Here is a 27,327-nt window from a genome sequence, read left to right as displayed (position 1 = left end):
GATTCTAAGTGCGTTCATTTCGGGGCGCCTTTACTTAACCTGTCCTAAGGTGGACCATGGGGGCAAGGGGTGGCATGTCGGGGTGGGGGGACGGGGGAGGTGGAGGGGGAAGGGGTGGCATCTCGATTTCACCTTTAATCAATCTTGAGATAATAAGAGAAATCTTGTCCATTTTACTTTTTAGTCAAACTTTAAGTTCTAATATACTGGAAGGATCAAGTTAATCTCAACTGTGTTTTATGTCTTCCCTAGAATTAATTTTTGTTTAAAATGGTGATTGATTTTTTCGTTATGAAGGTCGTAGTATGGAAAATTGAACAACAAACTATTTACCTAAAACCACTCAAATTTCAGAAATTTTATAATTGTCGAGGCTGTGCATCGCCTTCAGCTCCAATTTTATTTTGATTTTTTTACTTACTCAGTAATTCGTATCTTTGTTAAAGGATATTTTTGCCCTCGAATGGAAACCAAGGTTAGGTATGAAGAGGCAGAATACCTGGGCACACACACACACACACACACACACACACACACACACACACATATATATATATATATATTATATTATATATATATATAATATATATATAATATCTATATATATTACTATTCTAATATATTAAAGTATAAAGTACAGGCCATTTGAGTCAAAGAAACAAATGAAGTCACTTTTCGCAAACATAAAAATTGAGATTTCTTCAGCCGTCGGTTCATTGTTTACAATGAACGTAAGCGTCAATTCTTTCATTCTTCACGTCTTAGTCTCTCTTCAGATTTCCACGAGGCAGCATTAGCAAAACAAAATGTTTGTTTGTTTGTATGGTGTTTTTACGTTGCATGGAACCAGTGGTTATTCAGCAACGGGACCGACGGCTTTACGTGACTTCCTAACCACGTCGAGAGTGAAATTCTATCACCAGAAATACACATCTCTCACACTTCAATGAAATGCCCGAGAATCGAACTCGCGGCCACCCATGTGGTACGCCAATACCATACCCACGCCACTGAGGCGCTCAAAACAAAATGTCCTTCAACTACTAATCTCTAAAGCATTACGTTTTTTTTTCTTGGGTATGTCTTGGTTCACCTCGATGCTGCTGTCAGATCAGACAGGCCTTATGAAAAACGCGGCCTCTTGAGCAGCCCTCAATGAGTGTTTCACCTTCGCGACACAAAAGAACGAACTCTTCAAGAACCACTGGAAAGAGAGAGAGAGAGAGAGAGAGAGAGAGAGAGAGAGAGATACACCGACGACAACCTATATAATAAGAGGTGCTCTCCTGTTGTGCTCTGTAGCGGCTCTCCTCACTTCAAGGCCTCCATAGCACCCTCGAGGGGTTGTCTTCCCCTCTCTTTAGAAGAAAAAGGGGGGCCTTAAGCTGACACGGGCTCTTGCCAAAGAATTGATTTGGTACGCCTTTCTAAATTAGAGTATGGATAATATTTACAAAATATTTCTCGCCTTACTTTTAAAGGGCCGTCTTTTTTAAGTTTAGCATTTCTCCTCGCAATTCTCCTCTCAGTGAAAGGGGACTGATCCAAGAGGGAAGGTGTATGAAAAGGGGTTCTCTTCAGTCGACGCTACTTTCTGACTGCCGACTTTCGATCATTGTCTCTCCTCCTTTGTGTCCGTCTTGTGTCTTCGCCTCTACATCAGTCTCTAACGTTTCGGGATAGGAGCTGGGTTCAAAGGGTAGGTTTATCAAAAGGAAGGTCTCTCAGAGGATGTCAGTCTTAGAAAAATGATGAGCTCGATGGCGGAAGCGAAGAGGCTATGTCTAAAGGCATGATGAAGAAAGCTCAGTGACTGGGCTTACACTGGAGAAGCACCTCAGGCCTACTGTAGATGCACAAGTGAGGCTATATGGAAGGAAGGAAGGCTTTGATTAAGAAGAGGCTTGAAAGACTTTGCAAGGACTTATGGAGGAGTTATGAAAATACAATTAAGGAGCTTTAGGCTTCTTGGCTAATTTACAGATAGCAGATTCCATGACAAGCTTTTCATAGTGACATACTTAGTCGAACAGTATTTACACTGACAATAGGGAATGATAATTGTTTGAAAAGCCATAACTGTACACAGAGTGACTGGATACTATCTGGGATAAGCGTACTTTTTTATATTATGTGCAGATATATGTATATAAACATTATGCACACACATATATACAGTATATATGTATATGTATACAATATGCATCTGGGTGATATTGAGAATCAAAAGAAACGAATGTCAATCTGGTTAGCTAAAATGAAAAACTGTTTGTATAAAAAAATCATCAACTCCACATGTTATGGAGTAGTTCCACTATTTCAGGTGAATGTCTTATTAAAAAAATACTTGTAGATAAAATTTCTTTTCAACGAGTCTTGCATATTGCAGTAACTTCATAAAGGCATATCCAAGTATTGTCTCCGTTGGAAATAAATAATAAGCAAGTTCAGTTTTAGCTTTCTAAAATTCAGCTCAACCGCATCTTATACAGTTCTGTTTAACCGCAGCGGTACTGGGGCAGAAAATCTTGAAGCATATCAGCATGTACCAAAAAGCTTAAAAAAGGCTAAGATGATGATTTGTCTGGGTTTAGCTGGCCATTTTCATCATTTAAGAGAGCATTTGATAAGTTTAATACTCCTTAGAACTTCATTAATGACTGAGAGTTACCAAAGCTATTATGATTGTCATGTGTCATAGAGACACAAGCAGATGGTTCATGTTTAGAATAATTCCTTGGGATTTGTAATAATTAAGGGGGATATTCTGTGGCCATTCCAAACCTGACATTAAAATTAGCTCATGACACAGTGAAATGACATCTTTCTTGTCCATTACAGAGTAGTTGGTGGTTGGTTTAGAATAAGCAGGCTTATTCCAGCACACGATCTTGATGTAAGGCAGCCCATACAGATATCAAGGTGTGAAAGGGAGTAGGGAGCCTAGCGTAGACCTCTGGATTTTGGCCAACCAATAGTGATGATCTGCCATAATACCCACACCACTGTTCTTACATCCCAACATTGCCCTCTGGATCACTAGGCTTGAAGAATACTATATTACCACCTTTCAGCTCAGCGAATAATCACACAGGCCACTGAGTCAGCATTCTAATGCTGATTGTCAAGCCAGCTTACAGCATTATGCTGAGAGGAAATCCCAGGAATACCATTATGCATATTGTATATACTATTCCACCATCTTCCTCAGATAACTTTCCATCCATTAAGAGATTTATCTGCAATCACAATTCCAAACTTGTAACAAGCTAGTCATAAGTGCTTCAGTAAATGAAAATAAATTAAAGATGTTGAAATATCCAAAGTTTTTATACAATTGTCAGTGTGTGTGTGTGTGTGTGTGTGTGTGTGTGTGTGTGTGTGTGTGTAGGTAAGTGTATTAGGGAGTAGTTGCTAATTCCAGCAACTTGTGTCGTAATATAATTTGAGCAAAAATTAAGGTCACCAAGTCTTGATTATCCTAGTTGAAGAAAATATACTTTACGACTCAGTGATATTCAACCCTAGCTTGAAAAATCTTTATCCATTAAGACCTTTCAGCTAGTTTACCAACACCTTCTTCTGTCTTCTTTACTTTCTGGTTCCTAGTATCTTGAACTAAAATGCTATTGCGTGCTTCTGCAGTATTCCGAAAGGGTACATTAACCGAGAATAAAAGGAGTTTCAATGCGCCCTCATCTACTTACATACCGTAAGTTACGCAAGAAAGGGGGGCTGACTGTATATATATATCTATATATATATATAATATACTTACATAACATTAGATACCAGTTTTTTTAAGAACTTGTCTGTTTATATGAATGTAAATAAACTGTCTTTATTTACAGATAAATGAATATACTAAAATTACCGCTTATGATCCTATACAATAGAATCTTATTCTATTTACAAAATTAATTCTTTTAAAGACTGTTCAGATTCACAGACATGGCATGGTCGTTACCACATCCACAAGGTTCATATTTTAAGTATCTATATCACACAAAGATACATGTATATGGTTTTAGTATACTGCAATCACTTTACAGGTATCATAAAATCCTGCGACTGTCCTATGACTATACTTCCCTAAAGAGAAATAAAAAGTAGAATTGTGACAAAAGTGTAAACAGCAGAATGATATTTGAAGTTTTCTAAACCTTAAAAGTTCATCATCTGTGATTCGTTATACCTCACCAAAGTTGGAGGTCACGACTAACAGACTCAGCAGCTGACTTTTCCTCTGCTTCAGAAAACATCAGAGATTTTCCGAGGAGGGAAACTATCTCTGCGAGAACAGGAAGATTTCAAAGAGGGTATGTTCACCTGTCTAAAACCTCAACATTATAATAAGACTTTAGACTTGATTTATATCAGTGGAATGGGATTTGTTTTCAAAGACTGTAATCTAACTTTTCGTGCAAGTGTTGGGATTCACGCCCAAGTTACAGGGAAGAGATTTCGCACCTCCAGTCAGCTACTTAACCAAGGTAACCTGAAGGTACTAACTTTCTTGTACTTACAAATGCACAGTGTTCTTAGATAAGGGCATTTCCGTTGATGCCATCAAGTTTACATAGATTCACCGTCCATGCGACAGCATCATGATGCTTTTGTGATGATGTACTAAAAGCGCACCGGCTCCTCCTCCTCAGGCAATCAGAGCTTCCACAGTGATACCAATGGCGATGAATGACTTTGGGCAGGCCCTGTCCATCCAAAGACCGTACCACGCAATGAGATCTCTAGATCTCTAAGTCTCTAAGATGACACCAAGGACCAATAAACAATGTTGAAGAAGATGAGGATGACGAACGCCAGGATCCGCGCCACGAGGATGATCACCTCGTAGATGTATTTCTTGGGCGTCCCTACGCTGGTGCAATCGTCCGAGGGGGACGTCGGCTGACAGACGGAGAGGACGATGGTGTGCCTCTCCCTCAGCTCGGGGGGAGAGGTCTCCTCGACCTCGGGGATCATCTTCTCCTCGGGCGATCCAGTGCCGCCGTCATCCGTGGGCTCGGCGGCTTTGACCAAGGGCGTGGGGGAGACGGAGCCCTTCTTCTTGTCGGAGGGCTTCGACTTGGAAGGGCTCGGGGGGAGGAGTTCCCACTCGCGGATTCTGTCCACTACGGTGTGCACGACGATGATGAGGAAGATGAAGAAGATGCTAGACAGCAGCCACACGTCGACCATCTTGAAGTAGGACGTCTTGGGGAGGGAGGAGGAGGCCTGGAATGGAGGGGTGTGGGTCAAGGTGGTGGAAAAACTCGAAGGAGGTAGATACTGTCCTCCGTTTTCATATTGTACATAAAACCATTTTATAAATGAACAAACTCTTACGAAAATTACCTGCCATTGTTTGCAAGGAGTTAGGTCTAGAAAAAAAAAAATAATACGAAGTACAGCAATAACAACAGCATCGTTTTCAAAGGAATCTGATTGTGATGGAATCTTATAAAACAAATGGATAATAAAGTAGCCTTTTTAAGGGTATTTCCTGACAAAAATAACGAAAAATAATAATATGAAATGCAACAATAGCAACAGCACTGCTTTCAAATTTATCCAATCGTAATGGAATCAAATAAAACAAATGAATAATAAATAAGCCTTTATAAGGGATTTTTAAGGTACTTTCCTGACGGGATACTGACTTTGAACAACAGTGAAAGTATAAAAAAGGTTATATATTTTGTTTTAGAAGGTATTTGACTTACTGATTTATTGCAAAAGTAGGCAAATAAAAAATCTGAGGATAATTATTTATGTCTAAATTTTATTTACTAATAACTGAGTCGAATAACTATTTCCCACAGAAATTAGCTTTGATCAAAAGCAAATATTAAAAAAATATAGATATTAATCGAATCTAACAGTAAATGAAATTAAGAATGAGAAGCCAATTCAAACAAATATTAGATTAATCAGACCTGACCTCGATTAGAAGTTAATAATTAAAAAAATATAAATATTAAACCATTTTAACAGACTAGGGCTCCAGCTAAAAAAACCCCAGCTACTTTTACTGTGGAAAATGGAATAATAACATTAAAAAAAATTAAGACGAAATACGATCCATTTACTAACAAAACACAGAAAGGAATATCTGTCCCACCTGGGTGAAGAGAGTAGCCATGACGAGGAGCGATGTCAGCGAGGCCAGGACTCTCACTTGGAAGTTTGTAAGTGTGAAGTACAGAGTGAGGTAACTGATCACCAGCAGACACAAGGAAGGAATGTACACGTTCATGATGATGAATCCAGATCGGCGCAGCAGTTGCACTGTAATTGAAAGAAGAGGAAGAATCTGATGTATTTCAGGTCAAGGGGACCTTTCCAGGATATCGTAGATTCACATCGACCGTGCATCTCTTGTCTAGACCTGTCCCTTACGACGCTCCTGATTGGCTGGTGATAAGTCAGTCACAGGGCTGGAAACTCCCAGTCTTTCTCGAGAGAGTTCACATAGGCAGGATGTACGTTCCACCTCTCCTGACGGAATACTTTTGAAAGACGTGTACTTCAGGGGAGGTGGAACATACATCCTGCCTATGTGAACTCTCGAGAGAGACTGAGAGTTTCCAGCCCTGTGATTGGCTTATCAATAACCAATCAGGAGCATCATAAGGGACTGGCCTAGACATCAGATGTGCGGTGGATGTGAATCTACTAGAGTAACCCCTATGGGTTTTCGGGGGTCGTTGTCCAGGACTAATATTTCTTGAGGGTCATTGTCTTTATGGTATTTACAGTCTTCTGCTTATAGTTTTACAGTCATCCACAACTGGCTTGTACTAAACACTCCGCAACGGTGGATACATACCAGGTTAAAAGCCTTCGGGGTCACTAGCTAGGGAAGATTCTGTTAAAGGCAATATTGATCTATTTGCCAGTGCATTGGTTTACCTGTATCTCATATTTTCATCTGTAATTCTTTTTACTTTTCTTCTGGTTCTGTTTTTCTCCTTCACAGAAAAACGGTCTTATGTGGGAAATCCTTCTCGACAAAACGATACTTATTTTCCCCCATAAATCTTGTTGGACGATACCTGATAAGTTGGAAACATGTTGACAACAATGTTTTTGGCACCCAATAAGTTGGCAAAATATCATCAACAATGTTTGTGATGCCTTTAGTATTAATGCATGGCAAACATTGTTTTCAGTGTATTTGCAACTTATCAACAACAGTGAATGTAATGATGTTTTCAACTCTTTTACCAATCGTCTGGACGTTTCTCTTTAATTAAGGAGCTTCCAGACGGTCGGTAGAAGACTAGAAAACTCCGTTATAGTCAATGTTGTTGATAAGTTGCGAATATACTGAAAACAATGTTTACCATGCTTTAATACTAAAGGCATCACAAACATTGTTGTTCATACTTTTTCAACTTATTAGGTGCCAAAAACATTGTTGTCAACATGTTTCCAAGTAATTAGGCATCAAAGATATTGTTTTCGATACTTTTCCAAGCTATTGGTTGTCAAAAACATTGTTGTTAACAAGTTTCCAACGTATCGGGCATCACAGACATTGTTGTCGATACTTTTCCAACTTACTGGAGTCAAAAACATTATTGTTAACATGTTTTCAACTTATAAGGCATCATAAACATTGTTGTTGATATGCTGCCAACTTATTGGGTGCCAAAAACATTGTTGTCAACTTGTTCCCAATGAATCAGGCATCACAAACATTGTTATCGATACTTCTACTCAGTAGGTGTCAAAAATTATTGTCAACATGTTTCCAACCTCTTGGGTATCACAAATATTGTTGTCGATATGTTCCCAACTTATTGAAAACAGTGAAAATTTAGCTGTGTTTCCAGTTTATCTGCAGACCCTTTGGACACACATTTAGTGGAGGCCGACGGAATAGGCAACTTAATTCCCGAGTTTCTTGCTCGTCCGTTCATTAAATCCTTTAATCTTGCTCATTTCTCTTCTTTAAATAAATAAATGAATCTTGCCTCTTCTATTCTTTAAATCCCTGACTGTTGCTCTCTCACATTCTTCAAATCAACGACTCTTACATTCTTTAAATACCTGACTCTCTCAGTCTTCCATCACTGGAACCATTGACTTTCAATCTCTCATCCTTTGAAGCCTTAACCCCTTCTGAATCATGACACATTTCATCTTCCATTCTTTAAACCCCTGATACTCGACTTTAACACCTTCAAGCAACCATTCTTCGAATCTCCAATCTTCCATTCGTTCACCTTAAAACCATGACGCTCTTCGGAGCTGAGCCCTAATGTCAATGACACAATAGAGAGATACTGCAGAGCTCTCAAGATGGCCGCCGCTAGAGACTCACAAGATGGCCGCCGGTAGAGACACTCACGTTTGACGAGCATGACGGCGAAGTCCCTGTCGTTCAGGTACTCGATGGCGACGTTCCCGACGAAGTACTCGACGAGATTGGGGTTGCCCTCGAAGATGGCGTCGGTGGCCGCCTCGTCGAAGACCAGCAGGCGGTTCGAGGCCGACAGCATCGTCAGTTCCATGTGGCAGTACTGGAAGGGAAGAGGTCATTGGTGCAAATGGAAGGGAAAAAGTTTTGTCATGCAAATGGAGTTGATGGTAGGTGGCCCTTAGTGTAGGCTCTCAAGGTATAATTATAATTAAGTTGCCAAGGTAACTCTGGGTATTTCATAACAATAACAACAACAACACTCAAAAGAAAAAGAAAATCAAAACAACTATATTTTCCAGTTGTGAGGTAACGACAAAGACCCTGAGTGCAAATGGAGTCGATGGTTGGTGGTCATTATGGCAGGGTCTAAAGGTATAATCTTAAATAGGTTACCATAACATCAGGGCACTTTACAGAACTATGACAACAACAACAACAACAACAACAACAAGAACAGTAATTTTCCCCTTAATGGGATTGTGCTATAAGTGAACCTACTGCGGTGCACTGTGAGCATTACTAGATGGTTTTTGTATCGCTCCTTCAGCCACAAGCTGGGCCGACCTTTTAGCTTTTAATTCCACCCCCGCCCCATTCCCTCTTCCTGTCTCCAATTTTGCTGTCCAACCTCTTTAACTATTATTTCTTAGAGCACAGGTCCGGCGGGAGGGGGGGGGCCTTCTCCCAGTAGCACCTTTAGACCTTTGCAGTTCATCTCATTTAATTTCTAGACCTTTCAACCATTCAAACTCCTCATCAATTGTTTTACGCTGTATGTCTGGAATATCCCCTGTAATATTACGGTATGTAGGAGTCTACTGGAGTCTATCCCCGCAAGGGGGTGGTCCGTCAGTGCACCTCACGCGGTGCACTGTAGGCATTACTTCGAGGTACTTGGTAGCATCCCTCTGGGCCCCTAGCTGCGTCCACTTTCATTCATTCTGTTATATCTCCGTTCATATCTCTCTCTCTTTCTCTCTCTCTTCCATCTTTATTTCCGCCCTCTCCTAGCAGTTATTTCATTTCTTCAGCTCTGAATGACCTCCTAGGACCCAGCGACGGGCCTTGGGCCTCAATTCTATATTCCAATTTTATATATATATATATATATATATATATATATATATATATATATCTACAAAAGGATATAAACTCCTTATTACCATGGATTTCAAACCTCATAGAAGCGTCCTGTGGAATCAACATAACTCTTGAACTAGAGGCGCTTCTACTAGTTTTAGGGCAGAGGGGGAGGGGGTGGGGGGGGGGGGGTGGGTCTGGTTCCTGTGGCTACTCATAAACTTAAATTAGGCCCTTCTCTCTCTGAGGACGCGGTTCCCTAGGGGTCTCAGGCCTGGCAATTCCTTCGTAAGTAACGTCGTTTATTACTGGGTACCGCGGCCATATCCGGTCTTAGATTAAACGAATTACGCATTAAAGTCAGTCTTACACGAATTGCACATTGCAGTCTCACATTACATGACATACGCATTGCAGTCAGTCTTAGATTGAATGAATTCGACGTTACAGTCAGTCCTTACACGAATTACACATTAGAGTCAGTCTGACGTTGAATGAATGACACATTACAGTCGGTCTTAGATTAAACGAATTGCACATTACAGTCAGCCTTACCCGAATCAAACGTGACAGTCAGTCTGATGTTGAATGAATTTCATATCACAGTCGGTCTTAGATTAAATGAATTACAAATCACAGTCATTCTAACACGATTTTCACACTACAGTCTGTCTTTTGATTTAACAAAATATTTATACATTACAGTCAGTCTTAAACGAATTACACATAACAGTCAGTCTTAGATTAAATAAATTACACATGACAGTCCGTCTGACGTTGAATGAATTGCGCGTTACAGTCTGTCTTAGATTCAATGAATTAAACATTACGGTCAGTCTTAAACTGACTAAATTACGAATTACAGTCGGTCAGATTAAATGACTTCCACATTACGGTCAGTCTTAAACTGAATGAATTACCCATTAGAGTCAGTCATAGATTAAGTGAAATACACTCTACAGTCAGTCTTAGACTGACTAGATTACACGCAAACTTTTTGGTTTTTCTGCCCACTAATAGTTAAAATAATTCTAAAATAATAATAATAATAATGGCACTTTGAGTAAGTATTCATATTTTCTTTGCTTGTACTGTCATTACTCACTATTCCACGGAAATGGCAAAAGTTCTCGGGAATTACTTTTAAATAATTTAAAAGTTTTAGACTTACAAAACAGTTTAAGACCTACTTTCTGTAGCGTCCAAAAGAGAGGAAAAAGGGTATAGTATATGGGTCAAGCTGACATTACCATGAGCAATATAATGTTCACAAAAAAAAAAAAACGCCTTTGGTAAAATTCTGTATTTAATGGGTTAAAATTTTCTATAAACTGTCTTAAGAATGATTTATGACTTGTGAGGAAATAAAAAGGAGCCTTGACTTGAAAAGCTAAAAGACTGTTTCTTTTTATTCCGTTGTCAGGAATAGGAGTAAAACCGTCAAATAATGGACTACAAAAATACAGGACCCTAGTAGAAGTCTGTTGAATTATTGCAGAGTTAATTGAGAATTGCTAAAACAAGGGGTGAGCCAACCTCCAGCTTACTCGGGACGCGTGAAAGATTTTCTCCTCACGCATACGTTGTAATTATTATATTCCTAACGTAATAAATCTACGGTCAAATAGTCTTGTTTCACCAACGAAAATTCAACCAAATACGCTATAGTATTTTATTAGAAATAATTTTTATGGACTGTTTCACATGCACATTACATACTTTTTTACACTTTCATTCTAATAAATAAATCATAAATGTCCTATCCTAAAATTCCTGCATCTTTAACTCAACGCGAAACACCTTTTTCAGACCTTCTCATCGGCTTTTCCATAGACCTTTTCTAACCCCCCAACAAGAACAGCAACAACAAGAAAAGTAATTTGTAGGCTTACTCCCCAAGTAAGCGATAAAATTCAATGGCCTACAGTGAGTCAAAGCAGCTACAGAAATGACCATCGGTCTCCGTTTAAAACCTACTGTTAACTACTGTTTTCCAAGATCTTAGATTATCAAACCAATTAAAGTAACAAACTGGTTTACTAACAAGGCCAAAACTCACTAGAGAAAACGGCTCCATCCAAAATATCCATAATTATTTGAATGCTCATTTCATAAATATCATATATATTATTATATATTATATATATTAATATTATATTGTACATAAATATCTGGAAAAGTGGTTTGTTTAGAGATCATTTTCCAATACAGAAATTATATAAAATCCTTTATATAAAAGAAATCTTTAAAATATGAGCTAAAAATCTCCTAAAGGTAAAAAATAAAAATAAAACCCAAGAAAGAAATTTCCAAAAGTAGGAATTATCAATAATAAAGGCGGGGAAAAAACTTTGAGATAAAAGTCTTATGAAACCCCACATTAGAGGACCCCCCAAAATTGAAAATTCGGAACAGTTCGAAAAGAGCAAATTCTGAGAACCAAAATACCTGAAAGTGAAACGAAAAATGTCTAAGGATAAAGAAAGACCAAATACATCTTCAGAGAAACAAAAGCCTATAAATTGTGAAAAAGAAAATGTCCAAGGATAAAGAAAAACAAAAAACCAGTACAGTGAAACAAGAGAAACTTAGAATCAAGAAAAAACAGATCAAAAGAATTACATGAATAAAAATTCTATAAAACTCCATAATAAAGAACCCACCGCCCCAATTTAAAATTCATTACAGTTCGAAAAAAAACCTTAGCATAAAAATATATAAATAAAAATAAAATCCAAAGTTTTATGGATAAAAACCAATTAAAAAAGAGCGCAACATCAAGATAAAAAACAGAAAGAACCCTCCCACCACAATTTAAGATTCATAACTGTTCGTGAATACATCTTAGCATAAAAATATATAAATAAAAGTGAAAAAAAACGTCTTATGGATAAAAACTGTTAAATCAGAACACAACATCAAGATAAGAAAAGAAGAAAGAACCCACCCACCAAAATTTAAGATTCATAACAGTTCGAAAAAACATCTTAGCGTAAAAATATAAGAATAAAAGTGAAAAATTAAGTCTTATGGATAAAAACCATTAAAAAAAGAACTCACCATCAAGATAAAAAAGAAAAAAAACAGAAGAAACCCACCCGCTTCAATTTAAAATTCATAACAGTTCGAAAAAACATCCTAGCATAAAATATATAAATAAAAGTAAAAACCATCGTTTTATGGATAAAAACCAATTGAAAAAAGAACACAACATAATGATAAAAAAAAAAAAAAACAGAAAAAAACCCACCCGCCACAATCTAAGATTCATAAAAGTTCGAAAAAACGTCTTAGCATAAAAATATATGAATAAAAGTGGAAAACAACATCTTATGGATAAAAACCAATTAAAACAGAATACAACAGGAAGATAAAAAAAAGGAAGAACCCAGCCGCCACAATTTAAGTCATAACAGTTCGAAAAAACATCTTCGCATAAAAATATATGAATAAAAGCGAAAAACAACGTCTAATGGATAAAAACCATTAAAAAAAAGAATACAACATAAGAATAACGAGGCTCCATCCATACCTGCACGTCGAAGGGATACATCTTAAGATCAAACTGACACTGAAAAGTGATGCTGTACTTTCTTCTCACGCTGATGGGGTTCTCGGGTCCGGCGTAGACTTCGTCTGAATTCATAGAGATAAAATGTTAATTCAGCATCCAGTAAGTACTAATTTATAAAAGTGCATAATGAATAATAAGGGGGCAATACCACACAGTAATTTAGAAAGGAAATAATGAATAATAAGGAGGCAAAATAGACCCAAAACTGAGGGTCAAGACAAACGTCTATTTTTGGGAAATTAATCGCTCACCTGTGATGCCCTTCTACACCAAGTTTGTTGGTATCAAAATTAACAATTTTATTATTTAATTGCAAATTAATAGGTAAAATGTTCAGCATGATGCCTAAGCTTTCATACGACTTGAACACGAATAAAATAGATAAGAATTACTGCTTAAGCAGTAATAAAAGAGAATTGGATTAAATATTATCATTTGTGTTAAGCCATTTATCTTTGCAAATCAAAAATATCAATCTTATTTTACTAATCGTGTCTCTTTCGTCATCGCCTCTTATTCGAATTAAGACGAAATCTGAGAGAGAGAGAGAGGAGAGAGAGAGAGAGAGAGAGAGAGAGAGAGAGAGAGAGAGAATTTTTAAGGCTTCAGACCCACAGGGAATTTCACGAACATAAACAACGCAAATGAGAACGAGAAAAACAAGAACATAAAACAACAACAAAAAGAATGATGCAGTAATAGAGGAAAGAGAGACAGAGGTAATAATAATAATAATAATAATAATAATAATAATAATAATAATAATAATAATAATAATAATAATACGAGGAGAGGTTATTCTTTATGAAATTAAGGGTGTCAGCTCTGGGGCACTTCTGCCTAAGCTTTGGGGGACTTCTGCCCTAGCTCTGGGGCACTTCCGGCCTATCAGCGCTCAAGACATTGAAAAGGAGTTGGACAGCAAAGACAAAGAGAGCCAGAAAACAAAGGAAATGCAGCACAACGATCTAAAGGTGGAACTGAAAAAAAAAAAAAAACGCCAAGCAAAAGTCAGAGGGGCTGGACAGCAAGACTGAAGAAAGCAAGCGAGGACGGAGGTAAAGTAAAAGACTGAAAAGTGGGCGGAGTTGGGGGACGAATGGACGCTGTAAACGCCCTTTTAATCATGCCTACAGCGCTCCGCGCGAGGGGGCACAGACGGGATTCTGAAGGAGGGGCAGAAGGTGAAATAAAAGAACTCACACTCCTCGGGTTCCTTATTGTCGCCCATGCTGGGTTTGCCCAACATGTTAACGACCATGGTCGCCTCGGTGTCCGCCTGCGTGATGTGGTTGCCCTTGGTGTTGGTGAAGTCGATCACGGGCACCCAGATGTCCTTCATGGTCTCGTAGGGCACCCTGAATGGAGAGTGAGGTGTTAGAGACAGACAGAGAACAGGGCATTGAAAATACAACATAGTATTAGGTTAATTTCCATTGCGTAGCCTAGTTTCTGTATATAGCAATGTTCTCTTCAAAATGGAAATGATCTTTTTTGTTACCAATCGTTCGTATTGAATGGGGCACATTCCTAATTCGTATATGCTAAAAGAATAATATGCATATATACAGGGTGTCCATAAAGTCCCATTGATATTACAAACATTTATTGTTCAGAAACCCTATAACACAGAGTAATGCAGTGTTTCGTAGAATGAAGAGACTGAATGTAAACTTGAGGAAATGTAGAATATTCTACAAAAGAACTGCGTTGCTCTATGTTATATGGTTTCTGAGCAATAAATAGTTGTAATGGTACTGGGACTTTATGGACACCCTGTATATACACACTATATATATATATATATATATATATATATATATATATATATATATATATATATATATATATATATATATATATATATATATATATATATATATATATATATATATGTGTGTGTACCCTTTACTAAGGCAACCTGATTTTACAGAGGAAAACATAGTCAAAAGAAGGCTTAAACCTTTATTTATATTATATAGCATCACGTTTTATATACTTCGTGATCAAGTTATTCATATATGTAGTATGTATGTATGTATGTATGTATGTAGTATGTATGTATGTATGTATTGTATGTATGATGTATGTATGTATGTATGTATGTATGTATATATATATATATATATATATATATCTATATATACATATATATGTATGCATATATAGTAGATATATATAAACCAAAGCTTCCCCTAACCCTTCAAATAACATCATACAGTTCATATATTTTTCATAATATGACCTATGTTTAAACTAATTGGTCAAAGCGAGTAATCGCCCTTCCTGTATTACTACGGCTGCCGTAACTCACTCACTCTCTCTCTCTCTCTCTCTCTCTCTCTCTCTCTCTCTCTCTCTCTCTCACCGCCATCATTTTATCTCTTCATATATTCATTCATTTTTGGTAAGTTTCAGCTCCGCTCCTTGTTTCGCAATGCTGCAAGTTTATCCTCTCTCTCTCTCTCTCTCTCTCTCTCTCTCTCTCTCTCTCTCTCTCTCTCTCGCGCGCGCGCGCGCTTTACATTAATTATCTCACCCAGACCAATCTAGGTCAAACATGCTCAATAAGAGAATTATTCAAACTGATTCCTTGCATCTCAATTAAGCAGAAGATAGGCTCATACGAAGAAATATAGATTGCTCTCTACCCCGACAGACCAGCTCAAAGGGAATAAAGTACACTATCTCTGCAGCAAATGCCACAATTAAAGTATAAAAAGAGGCATTCATTTTGCTAATAGTCTCAACTTTTTGGAGCTAGTTTCCTTTGTGCCATGGCAATGCGTAAAGAGAATTCATACCACAGAAGATTCTAAAAGGGCAAAAGAGTGTCGGTAGAGTTGAAGGAAAACTAAAAATGGATATGAAATTCTGTGAACTATCTCTGGTCCTATCTTACTACCTAAAAACATCCAAGTCATCCGCTGTCGACGAAACTGAGACGTTGCGCAAAACTAAACGTTGAAATGTCACGCAAGTCTGCTCATCACACACAATCTGGAGTTATACAAGTCACCTCCAGATGGAGGTCCTTGCACAAAAATTAAACAAGCTGAGCTAAAGAACATCAAACTAAGAAATATGAAGTGCCGTTACAAAGGCAAAGCCTCACGCTAACGAACTGAACTGAGATCGATTTAAAGTATTACTCCTACCTTTATCTAGTTTTAGGTGATAAATCTCCATTTCTTTTTTATATTGTTAATCAAAATATACTTTTGCAGTTCCATATTATACACACACCAGGAAAAAAAGCGCAAAGATTTATGCACGTTATTTCTCCAGATCGCAGCCAGCTTAATAGCAGACCGAAGACACATTTTAACAGAATACAGTCTAACCTGACCTTCCTTAACCTAACCTTAGGGGCTCTGTGCCCTGACCTGGCTAAAGGAGTTTCGTTCACCCTGGGTCCCCCAACAAGACATTGCATATAGGTAGAACGTCGTTTGCAATTATTCTGCAGTATTATCAACAGATCTTGCAACTGAGTTGAATGCCATATCATTACTCGATTTGATGTTATATTCACTGACCTAGTACAACCTGGCATTTTGTACAGTGGACTTGAAAGTAGCTGCTATAATGAAGGCTACCAAAAACTTAGTATTAAAATCTCTCAGAAATATATAAGACCAACACCAAAAATACATTGCTCATTCAAATAACCTTTGCTAATTTGGTGATAACACAATACCCAACACTAATTTTATAATACACGTATTTCATTTTTACACTTACAGTATATATATACATATTCACTGAGTAGGTCTTAAGTTTAGACAGTATATATACATACTAAAAGACTAGGTCTTAAGTTTAGACAGTATATACATATTCACTGACTAGGTCTTAGGTTTGGGCCTAAACTTATCCTCCTTACCTGTTGAGTGTGTAATCCTCATTCAGATTTAGGAAATTGAGTCTAGACTCCTGCCAGGTCATGGAGACATTCAGATTGACGTGCATGTGCATAGAGGGCGTGTCGACGTCAGCGCTTTCGATGATGACGTAGAGCGAGACGGGAAGGGGCGCCGATTCATTCGCCTTCAGGTTGCTGTTGATGGCTGGTGGGAGGTCGGGTCTATAAACGGGCGGGAACTTCACGAGCTGGCATCCGCTCTCGTCGCTCTTGTCTTTGCAGTCGAACTTCAGATCGCACCTCTGGAACAGCGGTATGCAAGAGGCGTCGTCGCAGGAGAAGTTCCCAGTGCCGCAGGGGGTCAGCAGGAGCCGGCGGACCTGGCCAGCATTCATTCCGCACATGGGTCTAAGGAGTGTCCAAGTCTGCCGGCCGATGGGAGCGCCGTTGACCGGTTCCGGCAACGACGCCACCGTCTCGTTCTTGCGCCAGTCCCACCAGATCCACTTGTCCGTGTCCTCACTCTTGACGATCTGGTAGTCGGAGTAACCCCTGAAGAGGAACCTGGCGTTCTCATCTTGCAGGGCGATGAAATGTGTGTTTCTGTTGAATCGCTCGCAGGCGCCGAGGAGCGTCCAGACTGGTCTTCGAGGTACCTCGCAGACGACGCAGTTCGGGTCATCGCAGCGGGCGTCCGAGAATCCGCTCGGGCCATCCGCTACGGCGCAGTTCTCCAGGATGTCGCCGTCTGGCTCAGCCACGGACCACTTCGGGTGAATTCTTTGGCTGTCTGTGACCTGTATCCAGGAGCCCTCGTTCTCCACGTCGGTGATTCCCACCCCAGAAGGGGCTGCAGATCCGCCCGCCTGCGCCCTCGTAGGTGTCGATGGCCGTCTTGATCGTCTGGTACTGCTCTTCGTTCTTGGGCGTCGGGACGGAGCCCCCGAGTCCTTTGCAGATCTTGAAAGCAGCGGGACCCGTGTAGTCCTGGAAAATGTAGTAGTCGTTTCCAGTGGCGTCGGCACACAGCTGTTCCAGGGATTCTGTGGAGGCCACCACGTCTCCCACGGCCGTCCAGGGGCCGTTCCAGGCCACGATGTCCCCTTCTTTGGTGTCTTCGCAGTTTGCTTGTGCGACAACTTCGTCGGCGGAGAGCATCCGGCTCCAGAAGTTCACCTGGAAATAGGTTCTGGAATGAATGAATTGTGCATTTGGAATTGCAAATACAATATTCTGTACTACTACAGCAAGAATTTCGTGGTTCCTCCCTTTACGTAATTTTGCAGATTAAAATACTTATGATGGACCTTCTTTAACTCCTTTCTAAAATTTGAAATAATAATATTGAATGCTAAATAAAGCTCACTTACGACAGGATGGCTTCTTTAAAAGCAATTTAACTTAAGTCAACCTTGAGTGAACTTTTAGCGCACATCAAAAACAGGAGAGGGCAGGAATAAAAAAAAAAAACTTAGTTTGCCTTTCAATAAAAATGGCTTGCCAACATATATAAAATGGCTCGAAAGAAGAAACAGAAACAAATTCCAATGAAATACCACAGCGTGAAAAAGTATAGATTGCCTTTTCTTAAGAAAGGTCTGCTACAGGATATGAGTGGTTCTTGAAACTATGGGTAACAAGGCTAATTTCTGGGCGAAACCTTTATGGCTTAGAGAGAGAGAGAGAGAGAGAGAGAGAGAGAGAGAGAGAGAGATTTGGGGACTGGAACCATCAAATGCACTTGGTCTTATACATGACGAGAGTGAGAGAGAGAGAGGGCGGGGGAGGGGGTGGGGGGCAGTTGGCAACTAGGACCATCAAATTTAAATACGCGTTTACAGTTCTAAAATTTGCCTATGATAGTTGAAGCAGAATGAAAAAACCAATGGCTGGTCACATGATTTTCCCAGAAGGAAGATAAAAGTCCTTAACAGTTTGTCTATCTGTACTGACACGAATAAAAGGCCGAGTTTGTCTATCTGTACTAACATAAATAAAAGGTCAATACCATAAAAAACATTGTAAAAGATGAGATGTCTGTGGGACAGGTTAATATTACCTCCCAAGAGCCAGTCATGTAAAAAAAAAAATTTATCTTCCAGATTCAACTTGTAGTCTGAACCTACTCTTCGTTGCTTCGTAGGATATCTTATTGCCAAACAAGCAAACAAGCAAATGAACTAACAACGTCAGAAGATATATAACAGAAGGACGAAATGACACGAAGAGTCACCTGAGGGGGAGACACTCACCTGTCAGAATCCTCCCTCACCTGCGTCAACTGTCCGCTGTAGCTCTTATCGGCGTCCCAAGACCCGACCTTGAGTTGCGTCCCTGTGATGACGTCAGATAGATTCCCGTTGTGGCGATCCTGCTCCTCTCCGTCCAGGTAGGATATCATGACCCCGTTGCCGAAGGTCACGCACAGGTGGTGCCAGGTCAAGGCCCTGAGGCGTTCCTTCAGGAAGTGGTAGCGGCGGAACTTGCCCAAGGTCACGCGGATGTAGTTCAGGTTGATTTCTGTCGGGTGGAAGAAAACGGGAGTTGAACGAAAACGGGGTTTGTGAGACTCGGTGTTTACCTTTTTGATAATAGGGTAATGGGTTATAAATTAGCGAGTGGAATGACGTGTTATACACTGGTTATACACCGTGGGCACATTCTTGTTAATAACATAACATAACATCAAAGTGTAATGAATACGTAATGAGCATTGTGGTTCATCCCCCCTGAAAATAAATACGGAGATTAACATCTCATTTCCGTTTTAAAAAAAGTCACACAATTACTGTTGGTGACATCGTATTACCCATTTTGCAAACCAGAAAATAACTTTACTTATGGTAAAAAAAACATTGTTCTGTTGTGTATGATACTTACGTGTATTAATTCACTGTCGATGCGAACGCAATCAACAGATAATCGACGAACAGTAATTTTTTTTATTATAGCGAAATTCAATTCTCTCTCTCTCTCTCTCTCTCTCTCTTCTGTAACTGGAGCGGCGTATATCTCTTTCAAATATTCACTCAATTGTTCTGCAGTCTCTCTCTCTCTCTCTCTCTCTCTCTCTCTCTCTCTCTCTCTCTCTCTTTGTCTGCAACTCAAGTAGCGCACATCTCTTCCAAATGTTCATATCAAATGCATAACTGTAATAAAACCACCCTGCGAAGAAAGGAAGGATGCAGCCGAACATACCAGAAAATGTCTTCAAATATTATATGATAAATCAATGTCAAAAGATACCGCCGCGCACGGCGCCACACGCAATGTCTGCTTGCAAAAGCAAACAGCGTCTTCATCGTCGGTATGCGTTACGTTACGCGCCACACAATTCCTCATCAATCAATCAATCAATGGATATTCGGATATTCGCGAACTACACGCGCGAGATCTTCAAGGGAATAGAGGACGGAATATATACATAGCAGGTGGGTATAACAACACTATATAATTATAAGGTTTTGGCTTGGTATCGACTATCGAGTGATTTGAAAGTTTGATGTTGATGTGGTTTTCTTATATATATATATATATATATATATATATATTTATATTATATACGTATTATTCCAAATACATATATACACATATGTATTATATGGCACATAATACATATACAGAATGTAATTATATATAATTTATATGTATATATATATATATATATACATATATATCATATATATATATATATATATATATATATATATATATATGAAATTCAATATACGTATATACATATGTATTATATGGTGGGTAATATATATATATATATATATATATATATATATATTATATATAAAATTCATATATAATACATATATATAAATTGTATATAATATATATATTATATATATATATATATATATATATATTATATATATATATAATACATACATATATAGATATATAATAGATGATAGATATTAGATATATATATATATATATATATATATATAAATTATATGTATATATATATATTATCTATTCAGTTTGGTTAACTTCAAAAATGGAATAGGATGGGATAAAAGATTCAGGCCAAAGGCCAAACGGTGAGGCCTATGAGGTTATTCAGCGCTGAAAGGGAAATTGAGACTAAAAATGTTCGAGAGGTGAAACAGGAGGAAAGACCTCGCAGAGAATAAGAACGGAGGTACAGTAAAATGAACGAAAGGGGGTTGCGGCTAGGGGGACGAAGGGACGCTGCAAAGAACCTTTAAGTAATGCCTGCCTACAGTGCACCGCGAAAGGTGCACTGACGCCATTACTCCTTACCAGGTCAAAATGTAAGTTGAATTCACAGTCTTGCATAACTTTCGTCACTCTAAATATACATCCTCGTCCTGCCATTTTTTTTTTTCGAATCTCAAGATCTACTCATTCCCACAAAGCCTCGTCTCCTCCTCCCTCCCTCCCCCACGCCCCACAGTCTTCCAAATCCCTTGGCCCCCCCACCCCACCTCTCCTCCCCACAACATACAACAATATCCACACTCCATCTTCCAAAGCTCCGAGGTTTAACAGCGAAGTCCACGAGCCTAAAATATGATTGTTCCGCTAAAGGACAGCAGTCGCTGCTCGAGCTACAGGCTTCGTCAGGTTTAGTATTGGTTGGGCGGGGGGGGGGGGGGCGTGTCAGGGAAAGAGATGGGAACTTCCCATCTGGATCAGTGTCCAGTGTTTACTTTGCGGGTTGGGGGTATCTGTCCATCTGTCATCATCTATCTATTCCTTTAATAAAAACCTATATACATATATACATATATATATAAATATATATATATATATACACACATGTATGTATGTAGATATATATTATATTATATATATTATATATATAATTATTATATATATTAATTACTATAATTATTATATATTTAATATTAAATATAGAATATATATACTATATATATATATTATATATAATATTATATATCATATATATATATATATATACATATATATATATATATATATATATATATATATATATATGGTATATATATATATATATATATTAATACATACAATATATATATATATATATATATATATTATATATATATATATATGCGCCGGAGATCGTGGTCTCGGGTTCTGTTGTCATAATATTCTGAATGGGAAGGTCGAGAGAGAGAGAGAGAGAGAGAGAGAGAGGAGAGATAGAGAGAGAGAGAGTAATATTAATAACACAAACCACTCATAAGGAGACAAATTATAAATGTAATTCCTGATAATCAATAAATAGTTTCGAAATATAATCGCATCGTGTTAATTTTGGAAGACTCAAACACAACAGTATTTGTAGAATTAAGTTTTTCCTTAATAATCTGATATTTTTATAGTTTTCTTTTAATGATTCATATCTATCTATATACAGTCGCTTCGTGTTCCTTTTGTTCGACTTTCAAACACGAACATATTTTCAAAATAAGTTTTTCTTTAACAATTTCTTACTTAACTTTTTTTAATGATTACTCTCTTTATAAAAAAAATTAATGATTACTGTCTTTATACACTCGCATCTTGTAACTGTTCTACGACTTAAAAAAAAACCCTATTTATAAAATCAGTCTTCGTTTAAAATTGATTAATTTTCTAATCTTTTTCTAAATTAGGCGACACTTTCCTCATTTTCTTCGTAAAAAACTCGACAATGATTTTTATCAATTAACTTATGGACTTGCATTAAGGTTCGTTGTCCTAATTATGTTATGAATTACTCAAGAGCACCGGAGCTATTATAATTATTATTATTATTATTATTATTATTATTATTATTATTATTATTATTATTATTATTATTATTATTATTATTATTATTATTATTATTATTATTCATGTAAAACTAGAACAAACTAAAATTAGCTTGCAGAGAAATTTTGTCACCGATGAAATGGACATTTTAAGAAAAAAAAATGTAAAAAAATTATGGTAATTATAAACACATGATGCATTGGAGAGAGATTATATATATATATATATATATATATATATATATATATATATATATATATATATATATATATATATATATATATATATATATTATGGATATGGTAATTATGAAAAACACGATGCACTGATATATATATATATATATATATATATATATATATATATATATATATATATATTATATATATATATATATATATATATATATATATATATATATATATATATGATATGGTAATTATGAAAAACGATGCATATATATATATATATATATACATACATATATATATATACATATACGTATATGGAAATATATATTCACGTATATACTTATATATATGTATACATACTATATAAGTACAAATATAAATATAAACATGTATACATATGTATATAGGTATATAAGGTAATTATGAAAACACATGCACGTAATTATGAAAATATATAATAATATATATATATATCGATGCTAAATACTATATATATATATATGATATATATATATATATATATAATATATATATATATATATATATATATATATATATATATATATATATATATATATATATATATATATATATATATATATACCTCCCCTGTACACGGGAAAAGCAGGCTCGAAAATCGACGCGTATTAAAAAAAAAACAGTAATAAAAATGCAAATATCGAATTAATTACACATGCTCGTTGGCGTAATTCATGCTCTATTTGTTTTGTATAATATCAGCTGGCCATCGATGTTCGTTGGCAGGACGGCCGCTAGAGGGCTCAGCTGTTGCAGCCGATGTGTTTTGTGGGAATTATTATAATAATAAATAAATTCTAAAGCGATAACTGTTCAAAGTAATGTTTTGTGCGATATTGTTATTTTAAATAAATCCTAAAGCGAAAATTCTTCAAAGGAACGTTTTGTTCGAAATTATTATTAATTTTATTATTTATTTATCTCCTCATCTATTTATCTATTTTTGTATGGAGATGAGGTTTCGAAATGGTGTTACGTGTCTTTGATAGACTAAATAGAACTTTTTTTCATGTTGTGAATTTTAATTTGCTTATGTTGTGAATGTTAGTACACTGGTTTTATTGGGATAAATTTTAGTGATTTTTTTTATAGTGGAAAATTACCATTAAATTATAATGACACCAATGATTTCACAATACAAAATATGACCCTTACAAAAAGGCACAATTAAACCTTCTTTAGTTTTTTCTCAACAATTACTGTAGACATCTAAGCCATTAATTCTGGTTTAAACAGCGCAATGCTGTAAACATCTAAGCCATTGATTCAGAGATTTAAACAGCGCAACGCTGTAGACATCTAAACCATTAATTTAGAATTAAACAATACAATGTTGTAGACTTCTAAGCCATTAATTCTGATTTAAACAGCGTAAATGCTGTAGACATCTAAGCCAATAATTCTAATTTAAACAGCGCAATGCTGTGGACATCTAAGCCATTAATTCTGATTTAAACAGCGCTAAAGTTGTAGACATCTAAGCGATTAATTCAGATTTAAACAGCGTAGTAAGAAGGCTGGGAACATAAGACTAAAATCTACTACAAGAAGCTTTGCCGAAGCGAGATTTAAGCGCTACCGTTGACGACCAACAAGGCAAAGACACACACGCTCCATATTTGGAGGCTGTAAGATTGCCAGTAGTGAAGGCCCCCCTCACACGCAAAGAAGCTTTACAAAGCATTCGCACAGACGTTGTGTAAGTCCTTTGCCAGACCAGGTAAGCACTAAGTGGTTGGAGCTACTAGGGCAAGGGAGGGGGGTCGTGTCAATTCATTTTGGCACACGTCCATAAACAGCAAAGTAGGTAAACTGATTCTACTACAGAATGGGCATTGACTCTACAACAAATTAAGAATGAGTACAGGTGCTAATGAATTAAAAATGGATATTCATTCTCGAACAAAATCTGAGTATTGATTCTACAGAACATTACAAATGTGTATTGATTCTAGAACAAATGAAAAATGAGTGCTGATACTGCAGAAAATTAAGAATGAGTACTGATTCTTCAACAAATTATGAGTGGGAACTGAGTCTACAAAAAATCAGAATGAGTATTGATTCTACAAAGAACAAGAATGAGTATTGATTCTACAAAGAATTCAGAATGAGCATTGATTCTAAAAAAGAATTCGGAATGAATATTGATTCTACAAATAATTAACATTGAGTATTGATTCTACTACAGAGAATTCAGAATGAGCATTGATTCTACATAGAATTCAGAATAAATATTGATTCCTCAAAGAATTAAGAATGAGTAGTGATTCTACAAAGAATTCAGAATGAATATTGATTCTACAAAGCATTAGAAGAGTATTGATTTTACAACGCACTGAGAATGAATATTGATTCTGCAACAAATCATGAATGATTATATCAATCATACTACAAATGACGAAGAAGCAGTGATTCTACAACCCATTACTGACATTAGGAATGAAGGTGGATCATTTTAGCGTTCCAGTTGTGACAGGGATGGGGGGAGGAGGGGGGGGACTGACGGGTTATGTAAAGGTATCTGGAAGTTAGAAGACACCGATGGTCGCAACCAAGGTTGGAAACCACCACCCGCCCTTGGAGCCAACTGAGCAGCAAATTTCGGAAGATCAGTCTCTGTCAATTTCCAGTCGAATTTTCTTGAATTTCTTCCACTCAAGTGATTCATTCAGAAAATTCAAGACTGGAAATGACTCCAGGGTATGAATTAGGAATGAATAGGAATGAAGGAATGCTTAGACGAGAGATATAGTACAAGGAGTGATATTGAGACAGCAAAGGCAAAAGAAGCCTTATAGGAAGGTTTCAAAGCCTTACGACGCAAGAATGCTTCCAAATTTACGATTTCCTTTGGTGCACACACAGGAAATGAATGACACGTTAGCGATTGACTGCATTTCAGATTCAACGTCTTGTTAAGGCTCTACTACAGAAATGGGGTTAAAACTAACAACGGTATTCACGAATTCAGCCTATGGCCGCTTCTAAAGCACTATACCGTCTCTCAGAAACGATCGAATTACCACCTCTAGCGACCCCTAGCAACAAGCGTCAGTTTATCGCGCCCCTGATACTACAAAACAAAACACATAAATAAAAGTAAATCATATCAATCAAAATCAATCTTGAACTTGTTGTTTATTTACTTACTGAAAACGCCGCCTTTGTCCACAACTAATCCTGCCGTCCGCATATCGAAGGGCGGGTAGGAACACGAAGGAATTAGAAGAGGATTCTAGGACTATGGAAACACACACACAACTGTTGATTCATGGACATTAATATTAAAGGGTGACAAGATGTGCAGAAAGCCCCCTCCTCCTATTACAAGGCTTTTATTTCTCTTGTCTGGTTCTGGTTGTTATCAAGACTAGCAATTTCTAATTTCAGTGAGACTACGAGACACATATAGTCCTATTGTGACACTACTTGTGTTGCGATGCAAGCAGCGTATAAGAGCGGTGTCAACTGTGCGCGTATTTCTGACATCTTTTAGCGCCCTGCCACCAACATGTGCGCACCGTGTAGACAGGATTGGGAGCGAAACAGAAGCCATTTTATGGTTGTGCACGTACGGACTCTGTTATAGCAAACATGCACGACTTCAGTTTTGCTCCCAGTGCTGGCTACTTGGTGCAGATTTTTGAGATTTTACGAACAAGGCGACAAAAAGTGCCAGAAAATGAGGTTGCACGACACCGCTTCAGAACAGCCCAAGACGGACTGGAGAGGTGAGATTTTTTTTAAAGGCTTTTAGACTATTTACAAGACACAGCCCATTTAGAGGGTGACAGTGTAATACAGAGTACAGTGTCGAGTGGAGTGATTCTATCTGAGAGGATTGCACTGAAAGCCAGAGAGAGCAGAAGAGTGAAAGCTCAAGGTATAGATAGACTCATTAAGTCAGCGTGACATGATGAAATTCGCCTGTCATTCTGTCTAGCCTCTGATTACGGGTGCTCCAAGAGGTGAAGGAAGAACGCTTACACAGTTGACATGTCTGATTCGTTCACGAGCTTTTAGTACTTACCCAAACTTATTACCCCCAACGGTTTTTGAGGCACGCGACCTATATGGAGGAAGGAAGAAGCAGATAAGCCAGTCTTTAGCAGTGGCGCTGGAGAGTAGTAGTAGACGCAATTAAGTCTTAGGTAGGTGACACCTAAGATAGTAATGAAATGAAGCTTGTGATTAAATAGGCCTACTTCGACCAGCGGCCGAAATCTATGGGGAGTGGCCAACAGCTGTGTTATTGATACCATCGTTTCGTGAATTTCAAGAGCACGTGAGGGCCATTTTGTGTCTGGTGGCTAGGCCGATGGTCTGGGGACAAAGTGGCAGTAGATATACATCTCGAGGCACGGTGACGGGTATCATGGAACAGTACCTA

General features: G+C 37.5%; 1 protein-coding gene across 1 annotated transcript in view; it reads right to left on the bottom strand.

The window, feature by feature from the left end:
- Window positions 1–630: 630 nt before the first annotated feature.
- Window positions 631–27,327, bottom strand: part of LOC135207902 (uncharacterized) — a 303,495-nt gene continuing 276,798 nt past the window's right edge. The window contains 9 exon segments of the mRNA XM_064239829.1: window positions 631–5,235; window positions 6,122–6,288; window positions 8,357–8,528; window positions 13,041–13,144; window positions 14,286–14,440; window positions 16,969–17,786; window positions 17,788–18,123; window positions 19,220–19,467; window positions 26,088–26,117. Of these exon segments, the coding sequence (XP_064095899.1) occupies window positions 4,765–5,235; window positions 6,122–6,288; window positions 8,357–8,528; window positions 13,041–13,144; window positions 14,286–14,440; window positions 16,969–17,786; window positions 17,788–18,123; window positions 19,220–19,467; window positions 26,088–26,117 (2,501 nt within the window). The 3' untranslated portion in view covers window positions 631–4,764.

Source organism: Macrobrachium nipponense, chromosome 11 (assembly GCF_015104395.2).
Source record: "Macrobrachium nipponense isolate FS-2020 chromosome 11, ASM1510439v2, whole genome shotgun sequence".
Classification (NCBI taxonomy): Eukaryota; Metazoa; Arthropoda; class Malacostraca; order Decapoda; family Palaemonidae; genus Macrobrachium; species Macrobrachium nipponense.
This window is presented reverse-complemented; position numbering and strand designations above follow the sequence as displayed.